Below are 23,166 nucleotides of genomic sequence, written 5' to 3'. Positions count from 1 at the left end.
GCACAATTGGGGTCAGGATCTAGGACTATAGTGAAGGCCTGGATGTATAATCACCACACAGCCGTGCAGACAAGCAGCTGTGTTTATGGTTGTCTTCTAGCAACTATGGAAGTTTGGACACATTCAGGCTTGTTTTTCAAAAAAAGGTTTTCGATATTCTCTAGGAAGTAAAAAGCTGTGAATCATGGTTTCAATATGTCTTCGGCTCTGAGGTTATTTTTTAAAAATAAGTAGTGGCCATCCAGGTTTCTTGTGATTCACAGAGGCGGAGACAATGGTGAGTTTATACCATTATGCTCTTGGCCACGTAGGTGCGACTATTCTCACCACTGGAAGGGACAGGAGGTGACCTGGCATTAGGGTGGAATACGCTGGGTCCCTCCGTGACAAGCACATCACACGTGCTGAGTGCGACACAAATCCTACTGGGCCGGCCTCCCAGATGCTGGGGGTTATCTGACACCACAGAGCAGCTTGGCCTCAGGACCCAAATATAGTTTTAGTATCGCTGTGAGACAGATGGCCCTAAGAGTTAGTGGCTTAAAAAGCAGTAATCAGGGGGGCACCTAGGTGGGTTGGTCGGTTAAGCATCCGACTTCGGCTCAGGTCGTGATCTCACGGTCCGTGGGTTCAAGCCCCACGTCGGGCTCTGTGCTGGCGGCTCGGAGCCTGGAGCCTGCTTCGGATTCTGTGTCTCCCTCTCTCTCTGCCCCTTCCTCTCTCTCTCTCTCTCAAAAAAAAAAAATAAATAAAAAACAGTTTTTAAAATGTGTTCTTTAAAAAGTCATAAAGATGTGCAAAGACTTAGGTGTACGAGAGGGTGGCCATTGCAAAAGGAAAACATAAAAGTTCATGAGTAAGTTACGATATGACCACAAAATAGAATTTTTACTATGCGGAAAGATGTGTTCCTAACACATAATTAAGTGACATATAACATCAGTAGAATGATTCTGTTCTGTAAAGATCATGTCTTTATGTAAAAGCATAGGAAAGGTGTGAAAGGCTGCACGTCTGGGGTGGTTTCAATTACAGTAGACGTGACCACGCGTTCCCTCCCACGGGGTGGAGCTCCCTCTCCCGCCACGCTGATCTGGGGATCGGCCTGGTCAGTGGATGTGGCCGCAGCCTCAGTGGCTGGCTCTAGGCCTGGGCATTAGGAGGGCTTGCATATGCCCTGTTCGCCAGTCTGGGGGCTCCGGACCCCCAACAGGAGCGGGGGGGGGGTCATGCACGGGGAGGGGGTCACCCAGAGCATCCGCAGCTGAGCCCCAGATGCAAAAGCAAGACCCTCACCCACGACGAGGCCCCAAAGTGGCTCTCACCGGTGACGCTCATTGGGAAACGCCCCTGCTCCCACAGCAGGGAGTCATTCCCGCTTCTACCCTTACCTTTGCTTTCTTTTCTTTAAAAGATTGTATTTACTTAAGTGATCTCTACACCCAAGCGGGGCTTGAACCTACAACCCCGAGGTCAAGAGTCGCAGGGTCCACCGTCTGGGCCAGCCGGGCACCCCTCTTACCTTCCCTTTCTAAATTCTATTTAATATTATGTTGCTTAATTACTACATTAGTTTATTATTTATGTATTTTATTAACTATTTAGATTATACTGTATTTTATACAATTTATATAAATGTTGTAAATCATTTTATATAAAGAATGTTTGTGGGACGCCTGGGTGGCTTAGTCAGTTGGACATCCGACCTTGGCCCAGGTCATGATCTTGTGGTTGTAGGGTTCAAGTCCCACGTCAGGCTCTGTGCTGACAGCTCGGAGCCTGGAGCCTGCTTCGGATTCTGTGTCTCCCTCTCTCTCTGCCACTCCCCTGCTTATGCTCTGTGTCTCTCAAAAATAAACATTTAAAAAAATAAAAGGAAGAACGTACGTGTGTGTGTGTGTGTGTGTGTGTAACAAGCTCTTGCAATGTTTAAAAAGAAAATCTTGCCCTTGAGGCCAGCCTATCTCCAGCCTCAAACAGACACTGGTAACTTGTGATCATGACAAAGCATATTTCGATATTCTGTCCTTTCTCTGAAGTTATGTTGTGAGCACTGTTCTGTGTTACTAGGTGTCCTTCACCAGTGACGTTTACCGTGACGGACAGGCTCTCTCAGCACGAGGGTGTCACCTGGTACGTCCGTGTGTTTCCCCGTTAGAAATTTATTTCAGATTGTCATGTTCAGTGACTACTGGACGATGACTGTGCTCGTGCATATACATGTTGTTTCCCAAAGACACAGTCAGACACATGCAATCTAGTAGAATGGACATTCTTTTCTAGTCCCCCTGATAGGTTTGTGACTGTTTGCCTTCCAGAAGGTGTCGGCCACTGCATCTGTCTGCCCGCCTGCGGCAGATGACACAGATCACCCACCCGCGTCCCTCAGGACATGAGCTCAGGCTTTATTCTGGGGGGCAATTTGCTCAGCCCACCCTGCAGCAAGCTGCCGCTAGTGAAATGTATGCACAATTTATTGAGTCGTCCGCAAAGCTCCTTAAGAGGAGACAGACAACGGGAAACGAGCCCCCTTTTGCCTGCTTCTTGCATGGATGGTGGGATCTCCAGCAGCCATCTTGGGCCATGAGGCTACTCTGAGGATGGAAACTCCACATTATGCAAGACAGAGAAGAAAAATCCCCAATAACAGAGTGGAGGAGTCGTGCTAGCCTTGGATTTCCTAATTCCAGCCTTGTTTCATTTAGAGGAAAATCCTGCATGAGTTAAGTCTTTGAGCTTTAGATCTGTTACTAGCACCCAAGCTACTTAACCTCTTCAGAACATTATTGGCGTTGGTTTCAGCACATTAAAATTTTAAACATTATTTATAGGTATCAAGTGGAACTTAACAGTTGCTTACTGGTGTCTTTTCGGAGGGAATTTATAGGCAAAAGAAGCAGCACAAGCAAAGCTATACACGCTGGAAGGAGAGCCATTTCCAGAGAGACAGACGTCTCTCCTTGGAGTGAGGCCACCTGCTATCGTCTCACTGAGGGTCAGGTGAGGGTCAGTTCATAGGGAACCACTGAGGTAAGCACCCTGACTTAACCACTTCCCTGTTTCCATTCTCTTCCTTCCTCCTCGTCCCCGCATCCCTCCCCCCTCTCTCCTCCCGCCCTCCCTCTCCCTCCACTATCTGTCCCCCTTCCCCAACCCCCCTCCCCTCCTCCTTTCCCTGCCCTCCCTCCAGAGTCCCCGCCCCTTCCCTCCTTCTCCCTCTTTCTCTCCCTCCCTTCCCTCCCTCTCTCCCTCTCCCCCTCCCTCCACCATCCCACCCGCTTCCCCATGCCCCCCTCCTCCTCCCCCCACCTCCCCACCCTCTCCTCCTTCCTCCCCCCCCCTCCTCCCTCTCCCAGCCCTCCTCCCCCACCCAGTCTAACAGTTCTAGCAGGAGAGAGGGAACAAGGAGTCCCCTGCCCAGGACAGAGTGAGTAACTCACCATGAATATGAACAGGTTGCACAGAGAAGGAACCGGCAAACCGACACCCTCCAAGCAGGAGAGCCCAGCCCTGCTGGCGCTCCGTGAAAGGCTATTTCTGTCCTCCCGAGTTCTGGCGGAGACACGGCATCTACTCCGATAAATGCCCCTTTGTGCTGGGTTTCCATTAGCTCGTGAGATGCCCTCACGGAGAGCCTGCTGCATGCTGCCCGGGGCTCTGCCCAGCAACGGGCCTGCCGGGGCCTGGCCCGCTGCCCGCCCGCACTCCATCAGAGCCGGGGACGGGAGACGTGGCGCTTTGGGGAACGACCCCACAGACCGCGGCCTCTGCAGCGCAAACGACATCCGCGGGCCGGCCGGGCTGTCGGCCCCACGGAGAGGCCAGCAGGTCACGTGCGTGTCCCGGTTCTGGAGCCTGCCTCGGAGGTCTGAGCACCGGGGGCCCCCACGCCCAGCCACCCGGGCACTCCCGTCTCCTCCCTGCCTCACCCCCAAACCTCTGCACCCCTCCTCAGGAAGGAGCAGCTGTGGAATCAACGCAGAATCTCTCTGCTCAGCCTTGGCTGGAGACAAGGAAAGCAGCAGACCCAGGGGAACCTGGAGGAGGCCGCTGAGCCCAACACGGTCAGACACGGGCCACCGAGTGTCAGAGAGGTGGGCAGCGGCCAGAGGGCAGAGGGCATCCTGCTCCCGTGTGGCCACCCACCCGGCAGCTGTTCTCAGGAAAAGGTCCTCCCGGAGCCCTGCTGAGCGGTGACAGACCCTTTATCAGGAGGAAGGCTGCCTCGCCGTCTGTCGGACCCAGTTTGCTCAGCAACCACAAGACGTGACCGGTGACAGGTGGTCCTCGGGGACCCGGCTGCACGAACACCATGCCGGGCGGCCCTGGGACCTGGACAGACCCTCTGTCGGCCTCTTTCCTTCCCGGACGGACGCAGACTCATTCCTAACACGCCGCACTGACCAGCCTTGGCTTTCCCACAGCAGAGAACACGTGCCCAGCGCTAAGGGCAATGAGTGACAGCACGTGTGTGGGGCCCTCCTCTCCCATGCTCCTTGGTCAGATCCATGACTTTTCAATCTCCACCTCGGGGCTCCACCTGGGGTCCCCAGACCAGCCGCACAGCCCCCCCCACCCCCCGGGACTTGGGCGTGGGCCAGAAAGCCGGGGCCCTCAGTGTTTCTGACGCCGGTCGAATCAGAAGCAGGACAAGGATATCCCTCCGGATGGGGGCTGCGTGGTGTCAGGCAGGGCTGGGGGCCTCAGGGCAGGGACGGGGGATGGGGACAAGCCCCTCCCCCGCCGCAGCTCCTGGGGCATTTGCAGAGGTCTCCCTGAGGAGAGCAAATCTGCTGTCAGCCTGGGGTCTGAGGTGGCTGGGCACCCCGTGCGCCCCACCACGGCCTCCAGGGAGCTCCCAGCACCCGTCTGGGGTGGGTGGGGTGGGCTGGGGAGAACTGAGTTCAAGTCTCCACTCTGGGAGCCTCAGTTTCCCCTTGGTAGAAGGGGTGCAGCACCCCATAGTGAGACAGGGCACGCACCAAGCCCCCAGCCCGGGGCTCAGCAACGCCTGCTAGGGCCGTCCTCGGCCCCTTGGTGGCAGTGCCTCCACTGGGCCACAACCCGTGGGCTCCTGGCCAGACCCGTGGACCCAAAGGCAGGGGCCGGAAGCATCCGGGAAGCTGCCGTGAGCCTCCGTGTGGGGAGTGTCCCTGGGAGGGGCAGGATCAGGGCTGCCCTCAGTCTTCCCAGAGGAGGCGACCCCCGGACCTGGAGAATGAGAAGCCTCTGGCCCTCAGCGGGGAGGCTGTGGGTGTGGGTGGGTGCGTGCGCGCCCGGGGCCTTCAGCACCTGTTCTCTGAGCACCTGCGCCAGGGGCAGAGCTCTCAGGCCTTTGTACTAAGCGGGAGCCACTGCCCGCCCAGAGGGCCTCCTCTCGGCCTGTGGTTCAGCCCAGTCCGCCAGACCGGCCGGGGTCAGCAGCTGACCTTTGGAGAGGAAGGAGGAACCCAGCCTAGACCTGACCTGCCGGCAATGTCTCTTCACCAAACCACAGGTCACCTGCCCTGCCGGGGCTCCAGACGCACTCCCTCACTCCCACGACCACCTGTGGCCCGTTAGCTTCCTGGTGTGAGTCAGCGGTCAATGTCAGGGCAGAGAATTTGGAGCCCGGCAGCTCTGTCATTAGTGGTTTGCGGAGCACGGGCTGGACAGGGCTAGCCGGGATGAGAGACGCCTGGAGGCTGGACAAAGCAGACAGGGCTAGGGCATGCCCTGGGCAGCACAGGGTGTGGGCTGAGGGCGAGTGGTGCCTGGGGCTTTGCGTCAGGGAGGGGGCAGACAGCGTGCGCGTAAGCAAGCATGGTGCTTTCGGGAGCTGACCCTGGGCTAGAGTGAGGGGGGCCAGGGGCCACTGCAGAAGGGTGGTCTGTGATCAGGTGACAGGAAGGAGCCACCAACATGGATGGAGGCCTGGGGACAGGATCTTCAGACAGGGAAAATGGAGAGTGCAAAGGCCCTGAGGTACAGAGTCCATGGAATAAAGAGAAGGGCACTGGGGAGGCTGAAGGGAGGGGCGGATGCAGGGGTCATGTGTTCAGGGTCCAGGAATGAGGATTTTTTCAAGAAGACTTCAGAGAGAGTTAAGCTGGCCGATGACATGGTCTGATACACATTTTCAAAATGGAATTGAGGGGGGAGGGGGAAGCGGAAGCAATTCAACCTGTTATATGTTCTGCGTTTAAAGAAGAAAATCTAGGGGCACCTGGGTGGCTCAGTCAGTTAAGCATCTGACTCTTGACTTTGGCTCATGATCTCACGGTTCGTGAGATGGACCTTCTTGTCAGGCTCTGTGCCGACGGCTGCTTGGAATTCTCTCTCCCTCTCTCTCTGCCCCTCCCCTGCTCGCTTGCTCTCTCTCACTCTCCCAAAATAAATAAACTTAAAAAAAAAAAAGGAAAATCTATTTATTAATGAAAAGCATAACACATATTTAAAAACCAGGGTCCAGATCAACTGTATCACAAGCCCCCTGCCCCCAAATTATGGAACCCTCAAAACAAGATAGATTTTTTTTTCTTATTCACACTCAAGAAGTCTTGAGGTGGGCAGCCCAGGGAGGGCCTGTACTTCAAGCACTGGGGACACAGGCTTCTTCTGTCTTTTTTTTTTTTTAACGTTTATTTATTTTTGAGACAGAGAGAGACAGAGCGTGAACGGGGGAGGGTCAGAGAGATAGAGGGAGACACAGAATCTGAAACAGGCTCCTGGCTCTGAGCTTTCAGCACAGAGCCGGATGCGGGGCTTGAAGCCACGAACCGCGAGATCATGACCTGAGTCGAAGTCAGACGCTTAACCGACTGAGCCACCCAGGCTCCCCATGGCTTCTTCTGTCTTTAGCTCTGCTGTGTAAGACTCCCAGGCCCAAGTTCTCCTCGTGGGCCAGTGTGGCTGCTGGAACTCTGGCCATTACAACTGTATTCCACCCAGCAGGAAAGAGGAAGTAAAAAGTAAAGGAAGTAATACATAAAATTAAAAAAATAAAAAATAAAACCCCTCTGTTTAAGGTCTCTTCCCTGATGTTGCACGTCCCCTTCCACTGCTAGAATGTAGCCACACAGGCACACCTAGCAGCAGGAGAGGCTGGGAAACACAGCTTCTATTCTGGGAGGCCACTTGCTAAGCTAAAAATCAGGAGTCCGTGACAGAGACAGAAGGGAAGAACTGCCGGTGGGGGTGACCGCTGACCCTGCCCCCTTTGCCCTGGCTGCTGAGGACAAAGGCTTTGCTGGGTAAAGATGCCTGGAGATGACAAGTGAGTCAGCCCCACCCTGCTCAGAGAACCCAGTGCACAAATGGGCAGGACAGACGGGTGGGTCAGGGCCTCAGGAAGAAGCCACTTGTCACTGCTCTCTCTCCATGGTACCGGGCGGGTCCCTCCAGGCCAGCCAGCCTGCCACCCACTTGCTCTGTAAATGGCTACAAGGCATTCCAAAACACGGGCGGCCACAACTCAGTGTCTCCCTCACGGTGGGCGCTCACTTTGTTTTGGGGCTCGGGGCCCTCTAGGGCTAGCTGCGCCATACTGGGTGGTCTTGGGCGTGTCACGTCTCGCTGGGGGACTGTGGGAGGTGGTGCACACACCTGCGTGGGCGTCCCGCTCGCACCACCTGGCCCGTTGCCATCCTTGACCCAGGCATGCCTGTGCCACCTTGGCAAGCTCCTCTGCTCCTGTGTTTCAAGTGGGGAAGAAGGGGCCCCTGGGGGGCTCTGCGGGTCGAGCATCTGACTCTTGATTTCCGGTCAGGTCGTGATCTCGCAGTTCATGGGACGGAGCCGCGCGGGGAGCCTGCTTGGGATCCTCTCTCCCTCTCTTTCTGTGCCCCTCCCTCACCCATGCAAGCACACGCACGCGTGCACTCTCGCTCAGAAATAAATAAACGTTGAAGGAAAATCTTTTTAAAAAGTTACAAATAAATAAAGTGTGGCGGTGGCACAGCACCTCCTCATAGGCCTGACCTCCTTTCCCTGTCCTTCTGGAAATGGAAGGTCAGCCCTGCTCCACCCCCTGGCCCCGTGCACCCATCTGGTGGGAGCCATGGTCCCCGAAAGTACCTGACAGAGCACAGAGCCCGGCCCACCCGCCGCCAGGTAATGGTGCCCCAGGGGGGCCAGTGGGCATGGGCCACCAGCTCCCAAGGCGTGTCTGTCACCCCCGGGGCTCTGCCTGGCGCTGGGCGTGCGCGGGCGGGCCGGGCCCTGCTGGAGGCGGGAGAGGCGGGGCCTCCCGGGCGGACCGAGCGCCAGCCTGCCTTGCGGGGCTGGGGGGGCCTGGGCAGGTCATGCCACCTCTCCCCCCACCGTTCCTGCCCTCCGTATGTGGAAACACCACCGACAGGGATCCACGCCTCTCAGAGAGGGAGACCGGCCAGGAGCCCGCGGCCTTCTAAGGCTCCGGTCCACAAAATACGGTTTGTCTGGAGGTGCATCCTCCCAGGCCCGAGGCGACGGGTCGAGCCCTCCCCGCCGTAATGCGGGGGCACAGGTGATGCTCCTCCCTGGCTCCAGGGCGGGTGCGGTGGCTGGGGTGCAGGCCTCTCAGCGGGGAGGCCTGTGTCCTTCCTGGCCAGGAGGGGTGTTGCTCAGGCGTCCGCTCTCTGCCCGCCTGGGGCATGAAGCTGCCACCAGGGCTGCCCCGCTCCTGTGCTCAGCTCTCAGCTCCGGGGGGCCTGGTCCAGGTGACAGGGGCCCACGGGGGCTCCAGGGCCCTCCCACACTGGGCACTGGCCTTGGTGTTCTATGGGCTGGGGTGCTTCACCTTCAGCGCCCCCATTTGTCAGACGCGAAGTGTTTCCCTAGTCACGCAGCTCGGTGGGGCCAGGTTAACTGAGTGTGCGGGTGTATCTACACGTGTGCTGCTTGTACGGGCAGCCTCTCCGCCACGTCTCTGCGCCTCTCTGCGGGAGCACGGCCAGCCCGGGACACTCCCCGTGATCCTCTGCCCACGGACCCTCTCTTCAGTTCAGCATCCGGTCTCTGCGGGAGAATCTGAAAGCAGGTAGTGAGGACACACAGCAAGATGGCCCGGCCCCTTTGGGGTCCGTGCTGGGAGCAGTCAGGGAAGCAGACACTTCATAGGCAAATGAGGATGACACAGCCGTCCAGGAAGTCCCTCTCGAGGACACACAATGGGGTGGGGGGCGGGCCTGGAGGGTGAGACGCTGCTGTGAGGGCTGTGACCTTGACCCCCGGAAGGTGAACTGCTGAATCGTTACACCAGGACCTTTTCCGACATCCTCCTTCTGGACCAAGGGAATGGCGAACCTCAGCTCTGAGCAGCCATGGGGCCCACAGAAGAGACAAGCTCAGGATGGGGGACCAGGGCCCCCGGAGCCTTCCCATCCGCAGCCCCCACACGGCCCACCAAGACAAGACCCTCTCACCTGCGGAAGGGGCCCAGGCTCTTCTCCCCACCGCCCAGCCTCCCCTGCACCCTCAGGACCCTCCCTCCTGGCCCCTCCAGGAGCCAGCATGGCCCCTGGGGTGGGAGTTTATGCCATTCTGTGTGAAAGGTGCTAACATTTAAAATTCTGCATTTTCGGCCACTTGTCAACAGTCAGGTGTGGGCTCTGTGAGAACAACTGTGTGTTGCTGTACGGGGCCCCGTGCCCAGGCCTGCCCAGACCCCGGGGGGCACTGCAGAGTCCCCGCTCAGGGCGGCCCAAAGCAGGACTGAGGCACGGACCACCTGCCCTGGCTTCAGTTCCCTCAGCCTTGAACTGGGCCAACGGCAGCTCCTTCACAGACCTGGGTATGGGGTAAGTGGGTAGGACCGACACCCCCTGGGATGGCTGCCCCCCAACCTGGGCGGTGCGACCCCCTGCCGGCCCTGCTACTCCCCCACACACGGGAGAAGAGAAAGGTCAACAGGAGGCCCAGACCAGGGTTTAGTGGAAGATCCCTTTTTCTGATAAATCCCCTGGGTGACTTGCATTTTCCATGCCTTTGGTTTCACTTATAAAACTCCTCTGCCAGCAGGGATGAGGCGTGGGGTGGGGGAGGGGAGGTCTCAGCCTGGAGTGTGGTGAGGATCCTGGTCAAACCAGGAACTGGGTTCCCACACCCATGGTGCCCTCCTGCTGGCCACGCAGACCTGCTGGGGGGGCATCCAGTCGACCGCTCAGACGGCCTGCAAAGGCCCCAGAAGTTCTGAGCTCCTCCTTCTTGGCCTCCCCCCACTCCCCCTTCCTCAGTTTCCACCCCCCCCCCCCCATCAGGCCAGCGGGGGAGAGCCTACCTCCCGAGGCTGTAAGAAAAGCCACGTACCTGGCCCCACGCAGGGCTGCTGGGGGCTGGTTCCTGCCTGTCCCACAAACCTTGCCCCCCCCCCCCCCCTTGTCGCAGCTCTGTGTCTAGAACAGGACCGGGCATACAGTAGGCGTTCCATGATGACCTGATGAATGAACAAGCCTCCAACTCCAGCTAATTCACCCACTTAACTCGCTGCTTCCTGACCTGGGGCACTGCTACTTACCTTCTTGGGGTGGGGGTGGGGGGATAATCAGCCCACAGGGCCTAAGAGGACCATTCCCGCATCACGGATGGGGAAGCCGAGACAGAGAGGTCCAGTCACCTGCCCCAGCCCACACAGCTATGGTGGTTCAGGGTTATAGAGTCCGGCAGCCTAGAGGGACCCCAGCCAGGGGCGCGGGGAGGGTCAAGGGGGCCAGTGGCCCTGCTCACGGACACTAGGGTGCTTTGGCGGAGACATCGGCAGACACCGCGGAAGAAGTGGGAGTGGTAAAAGCGGGTGGGCCTGGCAGCAGGCTCAGGGTCAGGACTCGAGGACACAGTGGCCCCGGGAGGTAACGCCCGGCCCCTCCGGGCCCCCGCGCACCCGCCTGGCTTCCGACGCCTGGGAGCGGCCCGCGTCTTGCCGGGCGCCCTGGGAAACAGCGGCCGACTGAGCCAAGACCTGGGGGAGCCAACGCGCTCTGGCCGCCCGCAGCGGCCCGCCCTGGCACGGGGCGCCACCCCAGACCAGAGGACCTGTCTCCCGCCTGGGAACACGGAGGCTGCGCCAACAGGGCGGGGGCTGCACCAAGCGGCCCTCTGCTGCCCCCCCCCCCCCCCCCCCCCACCTCCTGAGCGTGCGGGTCGGCCCCGGGGGCGTGGGGCGCCCGAGAACCCCCACTCCCTGGCAGCGGCGCGCTCGCCTTCCTGGCGCGCCCAGCAGTTTGCGAAGTGGCCCGGGGAAGGATGGTTCTTGGCTTCATTTCGTGGATTAAAAGTGTCCAAGACGTGGGCAGAGCCGGACGTGGCCCGCCCCAGCCCGCGCGGCGAGAGGGAGGGTCCTCGGGGTCCCGCGGGCCCGCCCCGGCTGGGCGGAGGGGCGGAGTCCTGAGGCGGAGTCTGGGGGCGGATGGGGCGGAGGGGCGGAGCCCGGGGGCGGGCCGGGGGCGGGCCGGGGGCGGGCCGAGGGCGGGAGCGCAGCGGGGTCCCCGGGGCCCAGGCGCGGGCCGCGCTCAGGCCCCGAGCGAGGCGGCTCTGGCTGCCGCACCATGGAATCGGGCACCGAGGAGTTCGAGCTCAACGGCGACCTGCGCCCGGGCTCGCCCGGCTCCCCGGACGCCCCGGTAAGCCCCGCCCCGCCCGCGCCGCTGTGCGATCTTGGCCGGCGCCCGCCCTCTCTGGGCCCCGCGCCCGCTGCTCCCCGGGCACCGGGGGTCGCCGGCCGGCTGCGCGCCCGCTTCCGCACTGCGGGGTGCCGGGGTCTCTGCTCCCCGTGCGTCCCCCCCCCCCCCCGCCGTCGGGTCCGACGTGCGGTCCGGGGGCTAGGGCCACGCCGCCGGGGTCGCCGGGCGGGCCGGCAGGTGCGTACGCCGAGCCGCGCGGCGGGGTGGCCTGGGCGCCACCTTCCCCCGCCTCCCGTGCCGGCCTCTAACTTCGGCCCCCGCATCCCCTCCCGCTCGTGCGCGCCCGGACGCGCAGGATCCCAGCCTCCGGGCCCGGGGCCAGCAGCGGGCAGACGGTTACGTCACCCGCTGTGTTTGCCGCCACCGCACTATCCGGTGCGTGCCCCGATGGGGAACTTGAGGCCGCTGTGGCTCCGCTCCTGTCTCCGCCGCGGCCTCTGCAAAACATGCACTCCTGGCCTCGGACGGCCGTGGGCATGGGACAGGCGCTGGCAGGGGTCCCGACTTCCACTTTACAAGTGGTGGCTCCCCCGCTACCCCTGGGTCCTGTGGGGGGCGGGGGGTGGGGCTGTCCGTGCCCTGTTCCCTGGGCCCAGAGCTTCTCCAGCACCTCTGTTTGTGATGCAGTCCTGGGCATGACTCTCTGGTGACTTGTTGACTTTGAACATTCTTTCACTTTCTGACCCCCTGGCGATGGGGGCAGGGATGGCCGTCTCCCAGCCATGTGAACCGGGCTGGGGCAGCGCGGCTCAGCTGTGGGGAATAGGCCGGGTTGGGGGTGGGGGAGGACATTGGGGTGAGTGAGACCCCGATGGCAGGGCAGGCCCCCTGTGTGCTGGTGACCCCACTAATCCTCTCCATTCTCTGCATCCTTGTCTGTTCTTGACAGAGGCTTTCTGGGGCCCAGCCTCTGTGCTGACCCTTCAGGAAAGCCTGAAGGCCCTAGGGTGGCACAGGATGTTTGTCCCTGGGTTGGTGGTGAGGAAACTGAGGACCGAGAAGGTCCTTGAGTGGCCTGCCCTGGCATGGAAGCACTTCAGAGCTGTGGGTGTGCATACTCGGGGAGGCTGCCTCACCTCTCAGGGCCTCCTGTGCACCGTCTGGAAAGGGAAAAATAATCCGACCCCCCCCCCCCACACCCCAGTTGGAAAGGAGGGATCCTGCTCACCTCCCAACCTGTGGCTGCGCCTTCCAGTCCAGCCTCTCTCTGCTCCCCTCAGCTTTGGCAGGCAGGGTCCTGTGAATCCCAGGCCCAGGGAGGTCAGGTGGGAGATGCCTCCCCCATCATCACTGAGCCGCTACGTCAGTGCTGAGACCGGCCCAGGCGGAGAAACCAAGGCCAGAGCCTGGAGCCCTGCTGTGTGGGTGGGGGACAGGGGGGTCAGGAGGGCTCCTGCACAGGGGGCTGCTGGCGCTGCGTGCTGCAGGACCCGACTGTGGTGCGGCATGGCCGTCTGCCGTGTGGGAAAGGACATCCCAAGCAGAGAGAACAGCAAGGGAAAGGCCCAAGCAAGTCTGGGGAGAACGTGTGTGACAGGAGGTCAGGCCCTTCCATGGCCCCCGAGAGCCAGTGTGGGTGTGGGTGTGGGTGTGGGGGTCTCCTGGAAGGATCTCACCGTGCCTGCGGCCCAGACCCACGTAGTGCCACTCCCCAGCCTCTGCCTCGCCCTCCCACCTTCAGGACCCGCCTTGTTGTGTTTGCGGGACGTTACTCTGTCTCGGTTTCCCCTCTGTGATGTTGGATGGTAGCAATGTCTTTCGTCAGAGGTCGTGGTGAGGACCACATGGGCTCGTGTGTGTGCTGGGCACAGTGTCCACGTTCCTGCCCGCTGCTGGTGATGACTCCAGGGAGGCACCTTTCCCCGTGGCGGGACCCCTGTGGACAGGCACAGCCTTTCCTTCACAGCACCTGCTCAAATCTGAGCCTCCGGCACCTGTGTGAGGAGGTCTCACTGGCGAGAGGGGCGACCCCTGGGGTCTTTGGATGCGCGAGTGGAACAGGAGCCCTGGATGGCAGAGCGGGTGGGCTAGGTTGGTCCCGTGTCCCCAGCACAGCCCTGGCGGCGGGGAGTGCTGACTGGGAGGCCCAGGCCGAAAGCCCCTGTCAGCCTCAGGACGCCCGCTGGGGGCTGGAGTGTCCTCTAGAGGGAAGTGGGGCAGGGTCACTCACTTCCCAGGGGGGCCGGGCTCAGGGAAGAGCCCTCCGTGCAACCGCTGAGCGGATGGACCCCGCAGGTGCTCCTCACCCCGTGCCTGTGCCCCCACGGCCCTCACGGAGGCCAGGCTGCCCGGGGCCCCTGCCGAAGAGAGCTGGTGTCTCTCTCACCTGCGGCTGGTGGCAGGACGAGTAGCAAACCTGAATGTTGTGTGAAATGGCCCTTGGCCGTGTCATGCCCGGGGTGGGTCTTGGCTTGGGGGCAGCTGCATTGGACCTTGTGGTGGCCATTGGGGCCACAGCCAGCGGAGGACACAGCAGGGGGGGAGCAGGGGGGTGGGGTGTGGCTCCGGGGGCTGCATCTGGGCTCTCTCCCTCACTTCTGCTTTCCCGGAAAGATCCTGAGGCTGGCAGGGTCTTGGCCAAGTTCTAAAAGGCCTCGGGGTCACTGCCGGCCAGTGCTGAGCCCACAGGAAGCAGGTCTGCCCAGCCCATGGCCCAGCTGCTGTGGGAAACCGCCCCCCCCCCCCGCACCGAGACTTCCCGTGGGGACACTGACAGGGACACTGACGTGGAGCGAGACACCTCTCAGTGCTGGCCTTGTGGCCTCCGTGCCAGGCATGAGCGATGGCACATGGCCAGATGGGTGGGTCAGATGAGGGACACCCCAGGTCTTGCCAGACCCACCTTTGTTCTCAGGTCCCTCCCCAGAGGGAAGGACTCCAGAGCCCCGTTCCCACCGGCACCTACTGTGCCCAAGCAGAGGAGCTGTGGTGGGCCAGGCCCCTGGGTCCTGCTCAGGGCACACGGCCATTTCCTGGGCTTGTCCTTTCTCTTGTTCGGATCTATTGGTCCAAATCCGTGCAGCTCATTTAGGAGGCCGTCTGCCCTGGCTGGCTGGGCTCCAACAGACCAAAGGGCCTCCGCACCCCTCATTCAGTCTGATCGCCCATTTTGCAGATGAGGAAACTGAGGCACAGACCCCTGGTGTGGGATTCAGGGGTCTTGGGGAGAGGTGCCAGCGGGAGTCCTACCCTAGCTCCTCACAGAGCAGCCGATGGACGCCATGGATTTGGTGGGGGCCTTGGTCTCTTCCGAAAACAGGAAGGTGGGTTCTGGGCAGGGGCTCCCGTTCCACACTTCCACGCAGCAGTCAGGGCGGGCAGGATGGGCGGCGGTCAGCAACCCAGTCCCCTGGCTCCTCCCAGGCCTGGCCTCAACTCCCCGGGGAGCTGGAGGCTGGGGCGGGCACTCCGTCTCCTCTACCCGAGCCTGGGCTGGACTGGAGTGTATCCGTGAAGCTGCGGCCGAAGCAGGCACTTGGGCGCTGCAGATCTGGGCTCACATCCGTCCCAGTTCCCTCCCTGTCCGGGCTGAGGACAGCACTGTGGCCCTGGGCTAGCTGCGAACGCCCCCAGGCCCTCTGTCCACAGAAGGCGGGCCTCCCTCCTGGGCCCTGGCTCCCAACCCGCAAGGCTCCTTCCTGGATTTTAGGGGGAGAACTCCAGAGCTCACCTGCCGCTTCGCCCGGCTCCCGATACCGTTGAGGTTTGGGGGAAGTCCTCCTGGCCCTGGGGACACATTAACCAGGGTGTTTGTTCCCTGCGCTACTCAGGTCACGGGCAGAGGTCTGTGTGGGAGGTTCCCAGCGTGGCTCCCGGCAGCCAGGCTGGCAGTGCAGACCAAGGGCTCCGGCGGCCTTCCCACCCTGCCCCGCTAGACTGTGCCCGGGACAGCGGGCTCTCTGGGGCAGACAGGCCAGGTTGGAGGGTTGATGCTCCCTGTCCACTAGAGGGGGGCTTCCCAGAGTGCGGCCCGGGGCACACAGATGGGGAGACTGAGGCCAGCTGCAGGGAGCACGTTGTCGAGGCCACACAGCCAGGCTGTGGTGAGCGGGGCTTGACTGGCCTCCTGGCTGGCGCCCCTTATCCCTGCACGGGTTGAACAGGAAGCAGATGGCCGCGTGGGCAGGAAGTGCCCTGCACCAGGAGGGGCGTGCTTGCCACTCGGGGCTCTGAGGCAGTGGCCAGATCCACCAGAACCTTAGGATGCCTGCTCCTGGCCTCGTCAGACACACGGAGACTGAGGCCCAGAGGGGGTTGCACACACGGAGACTGAGGCCCAGAGGGGGTCGCACACGGAGACTGAGGCCCAGAGGGTGCTGGCTGTCCTAAGGTCACACCACTGGAGCCGTGGGGGTGGGGGTTGCGGAACAGTGGCCGAGTGAGTGCACAGCTCCACCTGGCCGGCCCTGATCCCAGCCCCAGCCCCAGCCCCCTCTGCAGGCCCGAGGGGAACACGGGTCAAAGTGCAGCCCTCCCTTGGTCTCTGCTTTGGATAAAGTGCTTCCTGTGCTAGCCTCAGTTTCCCCACAGTGAGTGTGAGGACGGGCCAGGGGCACCCAGGACAGGGGAGAGTGGGGACACAGGGTCCCCATGCTGGGGGCACTGACGTGTCATTCTGTGTTTGAGTGTGCGTGTGGCTGTAAAGGACTCGAACGGTTGTGGAAGGCTGAGAATAAAAGGGAATTCTTCCTCCAGCCCAGAGGCCAGCACAGTCAGCCTGGCTGTGCATGTGTGCGTGTGCCTGTTTATAGGTTAATATGTGCATGTGCCCACATGCGTGTGCACCGAGCATGTGTGCGTATTTGCTCACGTGTGTCTGCTTGTGCGTGTTTATACGTGCATGCGTGTTTACGTGTTTATATACGTGTACACATACACGTGCTGATGGGTGTGTGCTCTTGGGCGTATATGTACCTGGCCACCCTGCCCCCAGCAGGTGGGAGCCCCTCCAAAGGTCTGCGCCCGGCTCTTTTCTCCAGGACTGGAGACCAGGACAGCACTGTGGTGGCCTTGAGGGAAGGTGCTTTGGCACTTGTGGTTTGTGACAGGAGCACGTTCCCGCCACAGGCGAGGGACGCCCGCCCCTCGCAGCAGCGCACGCGTGATGAGGCGTGGCCAGCCCAGCCGCCCGCTGTGGGCACACAGGCCCTTAGGCAGCGGGCTGGGGCGTGTGCGGCCCGGGGGTGGCCCCCCCACAGCTGTGGGCACAGCTGGAGGCTCGCGTGAAGAGGCCAAGCGGGGACCCCGGTGGGGCTGCCGTGTGTGGAGCGCCGCAGTCAGCAGTGCAGGGTGGAGGCGGGGCTGGGTCGAGGGCCCAGTGCTTGGATCTGGAATTTTAAACCTAGTGCCTCTGCTACTCAGCCTCCGGGCTGAATGAAGGCGGGGCTGCCCGACTGCCGCTGTTCCACACGCCCATTCTCCCTTCCTCCTGGTACACTATTCTAGATGAGATTAAGTTCAGTAAGTAAGACACAGGGCAAAAACGACCCCTGCCCCGCCCCCGCCCCCGCCCCACCCCCACCCCCGTAGTTCAGCATTTTGCAGGGTGAAGTTTGCAGCCGCAGAAGGTACAGGGGGCAGAGAATGCTGCTTTTGCCCCTCCCCTGCAGCCTGCCTCCAGCCTGCATCTTTCATGACTTGGGAAACGCGATCTCCCCCGTGCCCCAGGAGGCGCGGTGCAGGGCCTGGTGGCTCAGGGCCGAGGGGTACGGGTGCGTCCTGGGGGGCTGGGGAGGGGCCAGCCGGGGGCAGCTGTGCCCAGGAGAGAGGGGCTTCCTGGAGGTGGTGACCCCTGGGCGGGGCACGGAGGGCTCCAGGAGTGGCCTGAGGCCCAGCGATGTTCTCGGGCAGAGGCGCCTCCTGGACGGAAGGCGTCACAAGCCTCATCACAGAGCGTGGTAATGAATGAAAGGGCAGGAGGAGGCTTCTGGGGGCCGCCAGGGTGTCCTGGGTGTGCACTTAACTCCTGAGGCTCCAAGTTGTCTACGTTAATTGTGTACGGCTTTTTATATGGCAATCACACCTCGATAAAGTGGTTTAAAATTGTTTTTAAAAATAAAAATTAGGGGGGCGTCTGGGTGGTTCAGTCAGTTAAGCGTCCAACTTGGGCTCGGGTCATGATCTCATGGTTCCTGAGTTCGAGCCCTGTGTTGGGTTCTGTGCCGACAGCTCGGAGCCTGGATCCCGCTTCGGATTCTGTGTCTCCCTCTCTCTCTGCCCCTCCCCTGCTCGTGCTCTGTCTCTGTCTCTTTCTCTTTCTCTCTCAAAAACAAACATTAAAAAAATTAAAAATAATGATAATAAAAATGCGGGGCGCCTGGGTGGCTCAGTTGGTTGGGCACCTGACGCTTTGCTTTCAGCTCGGGTCATGATCTCACGGTTCAGAATTCTAGCCGCAGGTCGGAATCTTCGCTGACAGTACAGAGCCTGCTTGGGATTCTCTCTCTCCCTCTCTTTCTGCCTCTCCCCCACTCATGTTCGCCCCCCTCCCGCTCTGTCTCTCCCAAAATAAATAAACTTAAAAAAAAATACAATAAAAGTAAATACATAAAAATTAAAAGAGCAGCTCAGTTTGACTCTACCCCGCTTTGGTAGGTGGCTGGGGGAGCGAGCAGGGTTCTGGTGCCTACACTTCACTTCCTGCCCTGGCCCCCCCTGCCCCGCCGGGCCGGAGGAGGGCAGGCGGGGGCCCCGGTGGGGTTGTGCCAGGCAGGGGGCCAGAGGCTCCACCCGGGGCCAGACCAGCACATGTGCCGAGGCTGCAGCTTGGTCTCCTAGAGGACTTGATTCGGGAAGGGGGGGGTTGTCTTACAGGGGCTGCACAGCCCTGTCCGGACTCTGATCTGTCAAGGAGCCCTTCCCTCTGGGGCCCCGGGCCTCACCTGCAGGCCCCACGGAGCCCCACCCCCTGCCCGGGGGAAGGGGGGAGGGCACAGGCGGTGGGGGGCAGCACAGGCCGGGTGGGGGGGGGTGGCACAGGCGGTGGGGGGCAGCACAGGCCGGGTGGGGGGGGGAGGGCACAGGCGGTGGGGGGCAGCACAGGCCGGGTGGGGGGGGGTGGCACAGGCGGTGGGGGGCAGCACAGGCCGGGTGGGGGGGGGGCACAGGCGGTGGGGGGCAGCACAGGCCGGGTGGGGGGGGGCACAGGCGGTGGGGGGCAGCACAGGCCGGGTGGGGGGGGGGCACAGGCTGACCAACCCCTCCCCGCAGCCATCCCGCTGGGGCAGGAACCGGCCCATTAACGTGAACCATTACGCCAACAAGAAGAGCGCGGCGGAGAGCATGCTGGACATCGCGCTGCTGATGGCCAACGCGTCCCAGCTGAAGGCCGTCATCGAGCAGGGCCCCGGCTTCGCCTTCTTCGTGCCCCTGGTGGTCCTCATCTCCATCTCCCTCGTGCTGCAGATCGGCGTGGGCGTGCTGCTCATCTTCCTCGGTGTGAGCCTGGGCTGGGGCCCCGGCGGGGGAGGGCCCCGGGGCAGCCCCCACTCAGCCATGCGGTCAGGAGGTGGCCCCCCCGTCTCTGTCCCTCCACCCACCCGAGCGAGGCTGCGGGAGAACGTGGTCTACGGGGACTAGCTGGTGGTCCTTCCCCCGGGGGGAGGGTCAGGGCTCACCTCCACGGCTGGCTGTGTGACCTCGGGCAGGTACCTGACCCCCGCGGGCCTCGGTTGCCTCATCCATGAAGTGGGGGTAAGGGCAGGGCTTTGGGCCCACGTGACAGTCACTAGGCCACTGCCCGCAGTGCTCAGAAAGGCGCCTGCCTGGGTGCGTTCAGCGCCAGCGCGTTGTGCCCTCAAATCCACACCTGGGCCTCGGGCCGTCTCTTCTGCTCCCAGACGGACACCTCTGAGCTTCCGTTCTTGGAGAAGGGGCTGCGGGGCTGAGGCCGCAGGCCTGGAAAGCGGTCCGAGCGTGGCGGCAGGCCCCAGGCGCCGCAGGCCCCGGTGCAGCGTCGGCTCCCTTCCGCCCACAGTCAGGTACGACCTCAACAACCCCGCGAAGCATGCCAAGCTGGACTTCCTCAACAACCTGGCCACCGGCCTAGTCTTCATCATTGTCGTGGTCAACATCTTCATCACTGCCTTTGGCGTCCAGAAGCCCGTGATGGACGCAGCACCCCGGCAGTAGGGGTTCAGGTGAGCCAGGGAGGGACCCGCCTGCTGCCGTCCAGCTGCCGGCCCCCGGGCGGGTCCGTCTCTGCCGCGAGGCCGCCCGGGCACCCGCTGACCCACGAGCGGACCCTCGTGACCCGCGTCGGTCCTGTGGGGCGCCGCCGGCCGTGTGCACCGTCCCCGGGCTCATCCCCTGTCCTTGCTCGGAGGCGAGCACCCACCCAGGGTTGCCCTACCCAGGAGCAGGAGCTGCCGTGGGCGGGGGACCCTGGTTCCATGCTCAGCAAAGAAGCCCCTGCACTCTTCGGGGCCTGAGGGGCTGCCTCAAGGGCGAATGCGGGTCAGCAGGCCCAGCGTGTGTCATGTGTGCTGCACGGGGGGTCCCTGGCCGGGGCCGCACACCACAGGTACGTGCGGCCTCGGGCCCAGCGGTTGCTCGACAGGCCCGCCCCAGAGAAGGGGTGGGCACTGCTGACAGACAGCCACCAGTCCGGCACCGCGGCCGAGTGGACAGCGGGCTGCCTGGACACTGCCTGTGTGTCGGGCGCATGAAAGAAAACTTCCAGGGGGGCCAGCCGGAGGTTGAGGTGGGACCCGGGAGCAGGGCCCACACGTGTCCGTTTCCCACTGGCCAGCCATGGGAGTCCCAGCTCACTGCCTGCCTGCTGGCCCTGCCTTGTTGTTAAGTCCATCTCCCCCAGAATCCTCTGGATGCCAGCCTGCTCTCTTGCTCATGGCGTGATGACCAGGCCGTTTATTAATCGTAATTAAACACGGTCCTGGCCCTCCCTGAGCATCAGCCCAGAGAGGGTCACACGGGTCTGCTCTCTGAGGCCCCCCTTTAAGCCCTGACAGTGACCCGGGAGGGGAAACTGAGGCTTGCCCAAGGCAGAATTGGGCCCTTCTGGCTCTGGAGTTGTAGCGGCTCCAAAGCTCGTGGGCTGGATGCCAGACACGCTGCCAACAGGGGGTGAACAGAATGGAGCTAGAGGCCCCTCCAGACAGGGTGGCCCCCACACCCCTCCTCTCCCTGCTCGGCAGATGCCCCCAGATCGCACCTGGCCACAGCCACCCAGGTCCCAGCAGCCGCTTCACCCTTGAGGCCCACGTCCCTGTGAGAGGCCCTTCCCAAAACTGGAAGAGCCCGGGCGGCCCGCTAGACCGCGTCCTGGGACGAGCCGCCAGGGGTTAGGCCCCTGCAGGCCAGCGCAGGGCCCCCGGAGTCGGGCCCAGGAGGCCGAAGTGGGGAAGGGCCGTGGCTGGCGTGGACACACAGCGGCCCAAGGATGGGGATGAGAGGCCCGGTCGGCGTTGGCCTCAGGACGTTTCCAGAGGGACAAGGAGACCCCCACCCTCTGCCAGCGCAACAAGCATCTGGCCTCGAGCCCCCCATGCTGATGACCTGTGGCGTCTGTGCTTCCTGACCCGGGACTCTGGACCTCAAGCGCCCTGGGCCACGGGCCCTGCCCATGCCTTCCACCAGCAGTGACGGGGCAGAGCCCCCACTTTTATAAGCACCAGTGACCAATAAAGCTAACGCACCTCCTCCCCTGTCTTGGGCCCTGCAGTCGTGTCTGTGCGCTGGGCTCTTGTCTACACTGCAGACCTGCCCGTGTGCTATGTTCTCACCTACACCGCCCACGGGTCTGTGTGCTGTGTTCTCGTCTACACTGCTGCCAGGCATCCCACAGACTCTTCACAGCAGAGCAGACCCTGCATACACACTCCCCTGCTCAGGCCTGGGCCTCCAGGTGCTCCCTCAGGCCCGCGGGGGCGGGGGCATGTGTAGGACCACTGGCTTGGGGGGCTGTGTCAGTGCCGCAGGAGGGACACTGGTCCCTCGTCCACTTCGGTGGCTTTGGGGTCAGAAGCCAAGACCTGGACCCTCTGAAGAGGTTGGAAGGACAGTGTGCAGGATGACCTTGGGTTGGAGGGACAGCCAGGTGTCACCATATGCCCTCAGGGCACTGGGCCCGTGTCCCCCTGGCCTCATGGAAAGTTCCAGTGCTCTCGGATTTCCTGCAGCCTCTCTGCACCTACAACCTGGCTCACTGCGGGGTGCCCAGTGCTGCTGGCCAATCAGGCCGAGGGGGCTGAGGGAAGGGGGTCTGGTGCTGGGCGGGCCGCAACCCACAGAGACCCCCGAAGCGCCAGTGTTGGCTCCAGGGCATCTGTCCTGAGGGTCCCCATGCTGGCTGGAGTCCCCTCTTCTCTCGGTCCACCCCTGCGAACTCCAGGGCCTGAGCCCTCGCGCTCTGCCCCCTCGTCCCCTTTCCCAACCCACACCGGCACCCCTTCATGTCCTTGGTGTGACAGGACCCTCGCCTGGTCCTCCAGGTGGGAAACTTTCCAGCCCCAGGTCCCTCCCTAAAAATATTCAGGTGACTGTGGTCAGCTCGCACAAAGTGATCGATAAACAGAAGTGCTGGTGGGTAAGGTGGTCCAGTCCTGGACTTTACTCAGGAAAAAGCATGAGGAAGTGAATGACTCGAGGTCGAGAAGGGCTGGTGGCCTCGGAGCTGGGGCCCTGGGGAAGCCCTCTGCTCCCGTGAGCATGTCTGTGTCCTGATCCATGTGTGAGACAAAATCCATGAAGAAGCATGAGGGGCAGGTGGGCAGAGGGTGGACATGTGTTCGCAGAGGAGCTGATGGGGCCCCGCCGGGCAGGGGCAGGCAGCCCTGGGGTCTGGTGGTGCCGAGGTCACAAACTTGGGAATGGCCCTGCGGTGGGGGGCGGGGGGGCGGGGGGGGCGGGGAGGGTGGGGCGGGTAGCTAGCTCACTTCTCCTGCTACCGGGAGCCCGGCTCACCTGCGCTGACTGACGCGGCTTTTGCCGGAAGCAGCAGGAGGTCAGGCTCACGTCTGTGACCTGTCTACACAACCTGGCCCTCCTGCCAGCCCACCCGGTGCACCCCCTCTGTCTCCCTTGCCCCTCTCCCCCGGCCATCTCCGGTGTCCCGGGATGTTCCCCTGGCCCAGTCCTGCCCTGCACAACGCCCCTGGGGTTGCCCAGAGTGGCCTGCGGCCTGCGGTGTGGACTAGCCGGTAGTCACGTGGGGTGGCACCATGCACGTGGCCAGCAGATGGCCTAGCCCCTCCCTGGGCCAGGACAGGAAGTCCGTCAGTGCACCACCAGAGGGGTGAACCCCAGATGACTGGACTGAGCCCCAGTCACCGAGCCGGGCTGGCCTCCGAAGGTGCTGGGGCACTGGGGACAGCAAGGGGTGGTGGGTGGGTCTGTGTGCCCTGGTCCCCCCAGCACCCCGTCCCCGGCACCCCACACCTCCCCACCTGCCGGCTCCCAGGCTCGAACCTCGACGGCCCCTCTGGCCCCCCGGCCCTCACTCCAGATGCGCTCCCATCTCAGGCCTCGGCATGTGGCCGCTCTCCAGGGTGGGGCTCACGTCCTGCAGGTC

General features: G+C 62.3%; 1 protein-coding gene across 2 annotated transcripts; it reads left to right on the top strand.

The window, feature by feature from the left end:
- The first annotated feature begins 11,409 nt into the window (after positions 1 to 11,409).
- Positions 11,410 to 21,295, top strand: NINJ1 (ninjurin 1). 2 transcript variants are annotated; one of them, XM_042964681.1, is made up of 4 exons: positions 11,413 to 11,576; positions 18,846 to 19,071; positions 19,612 to 19,774; positions 20,792 to 21,295. In XM_042964681.1, exons 1-3 carry the CDS (start codon positions 11,502 to 11,504, stop codon positions 19,764 to 19,766), a joined length of 456 nt encoding a protein of 151 aa, XP_042820615.1. In that variant the 5' UTR covers positions 11,413 to 11,501; the 3' UTR covers positions 19,767 to 19,774; positions 20,792 to 21,295. The 2 variants fall into 2 exon arrangements, with proteins under 2 accessions (XP_042820616.1, XP_042820615.1); XM_042964682.1 differs by lacking the exon at positions 20,792 to 21,295 and having other exon boundaries at positions 11,410 to 11,576; positions 18,846 to 19,073; positions 19,612 to 19,698.
- Positions 21,296 to 23,166: the final 1,871 nt, after the last annotated feature.

Source organism: Panthera tigris, chromosome D4, assembly GCF_018350195.1.
Source record: "Panthera tigris isolate Pti1 chromosome D4, P.tigris_Pti1_mat1.1, whole genome shotgun sequence".
NCBI classification, from domain to species: Eukaryota; Metazoa; Chordata; class Mammalia; order Carnivora; family Felidae; genus Panthera; species Panthera tigris.
Note: the sequence above shows the minus strand (reverse complement) of the source record. Positions and strands in the feature narration are given on the sequence as shown.

Coding starts and splice junctions, on each gene's coding strand:
- NINJ1 (XM_042964681.1), top strand. CDS start 11,502: ATGGAATCGGGCACCGAGGAGTTCGAGCTCAACGGCGACCTGCGCCCG. Junction 11,577..18,845: donor CCGGCTCCCCGGACGCCCCG/GTAAGCCCCGCC, acceptor CCCTCCCCGCAG/CCATCCCGCTGGGGCAGGAA. Junction 19,072..19,611: donor CGTGCTGCTCATCTTCCTCG/GTGTGAGCCTGG, acceptor TTCCGCCCACAG/TCAGGTACGACCTCAACAAC.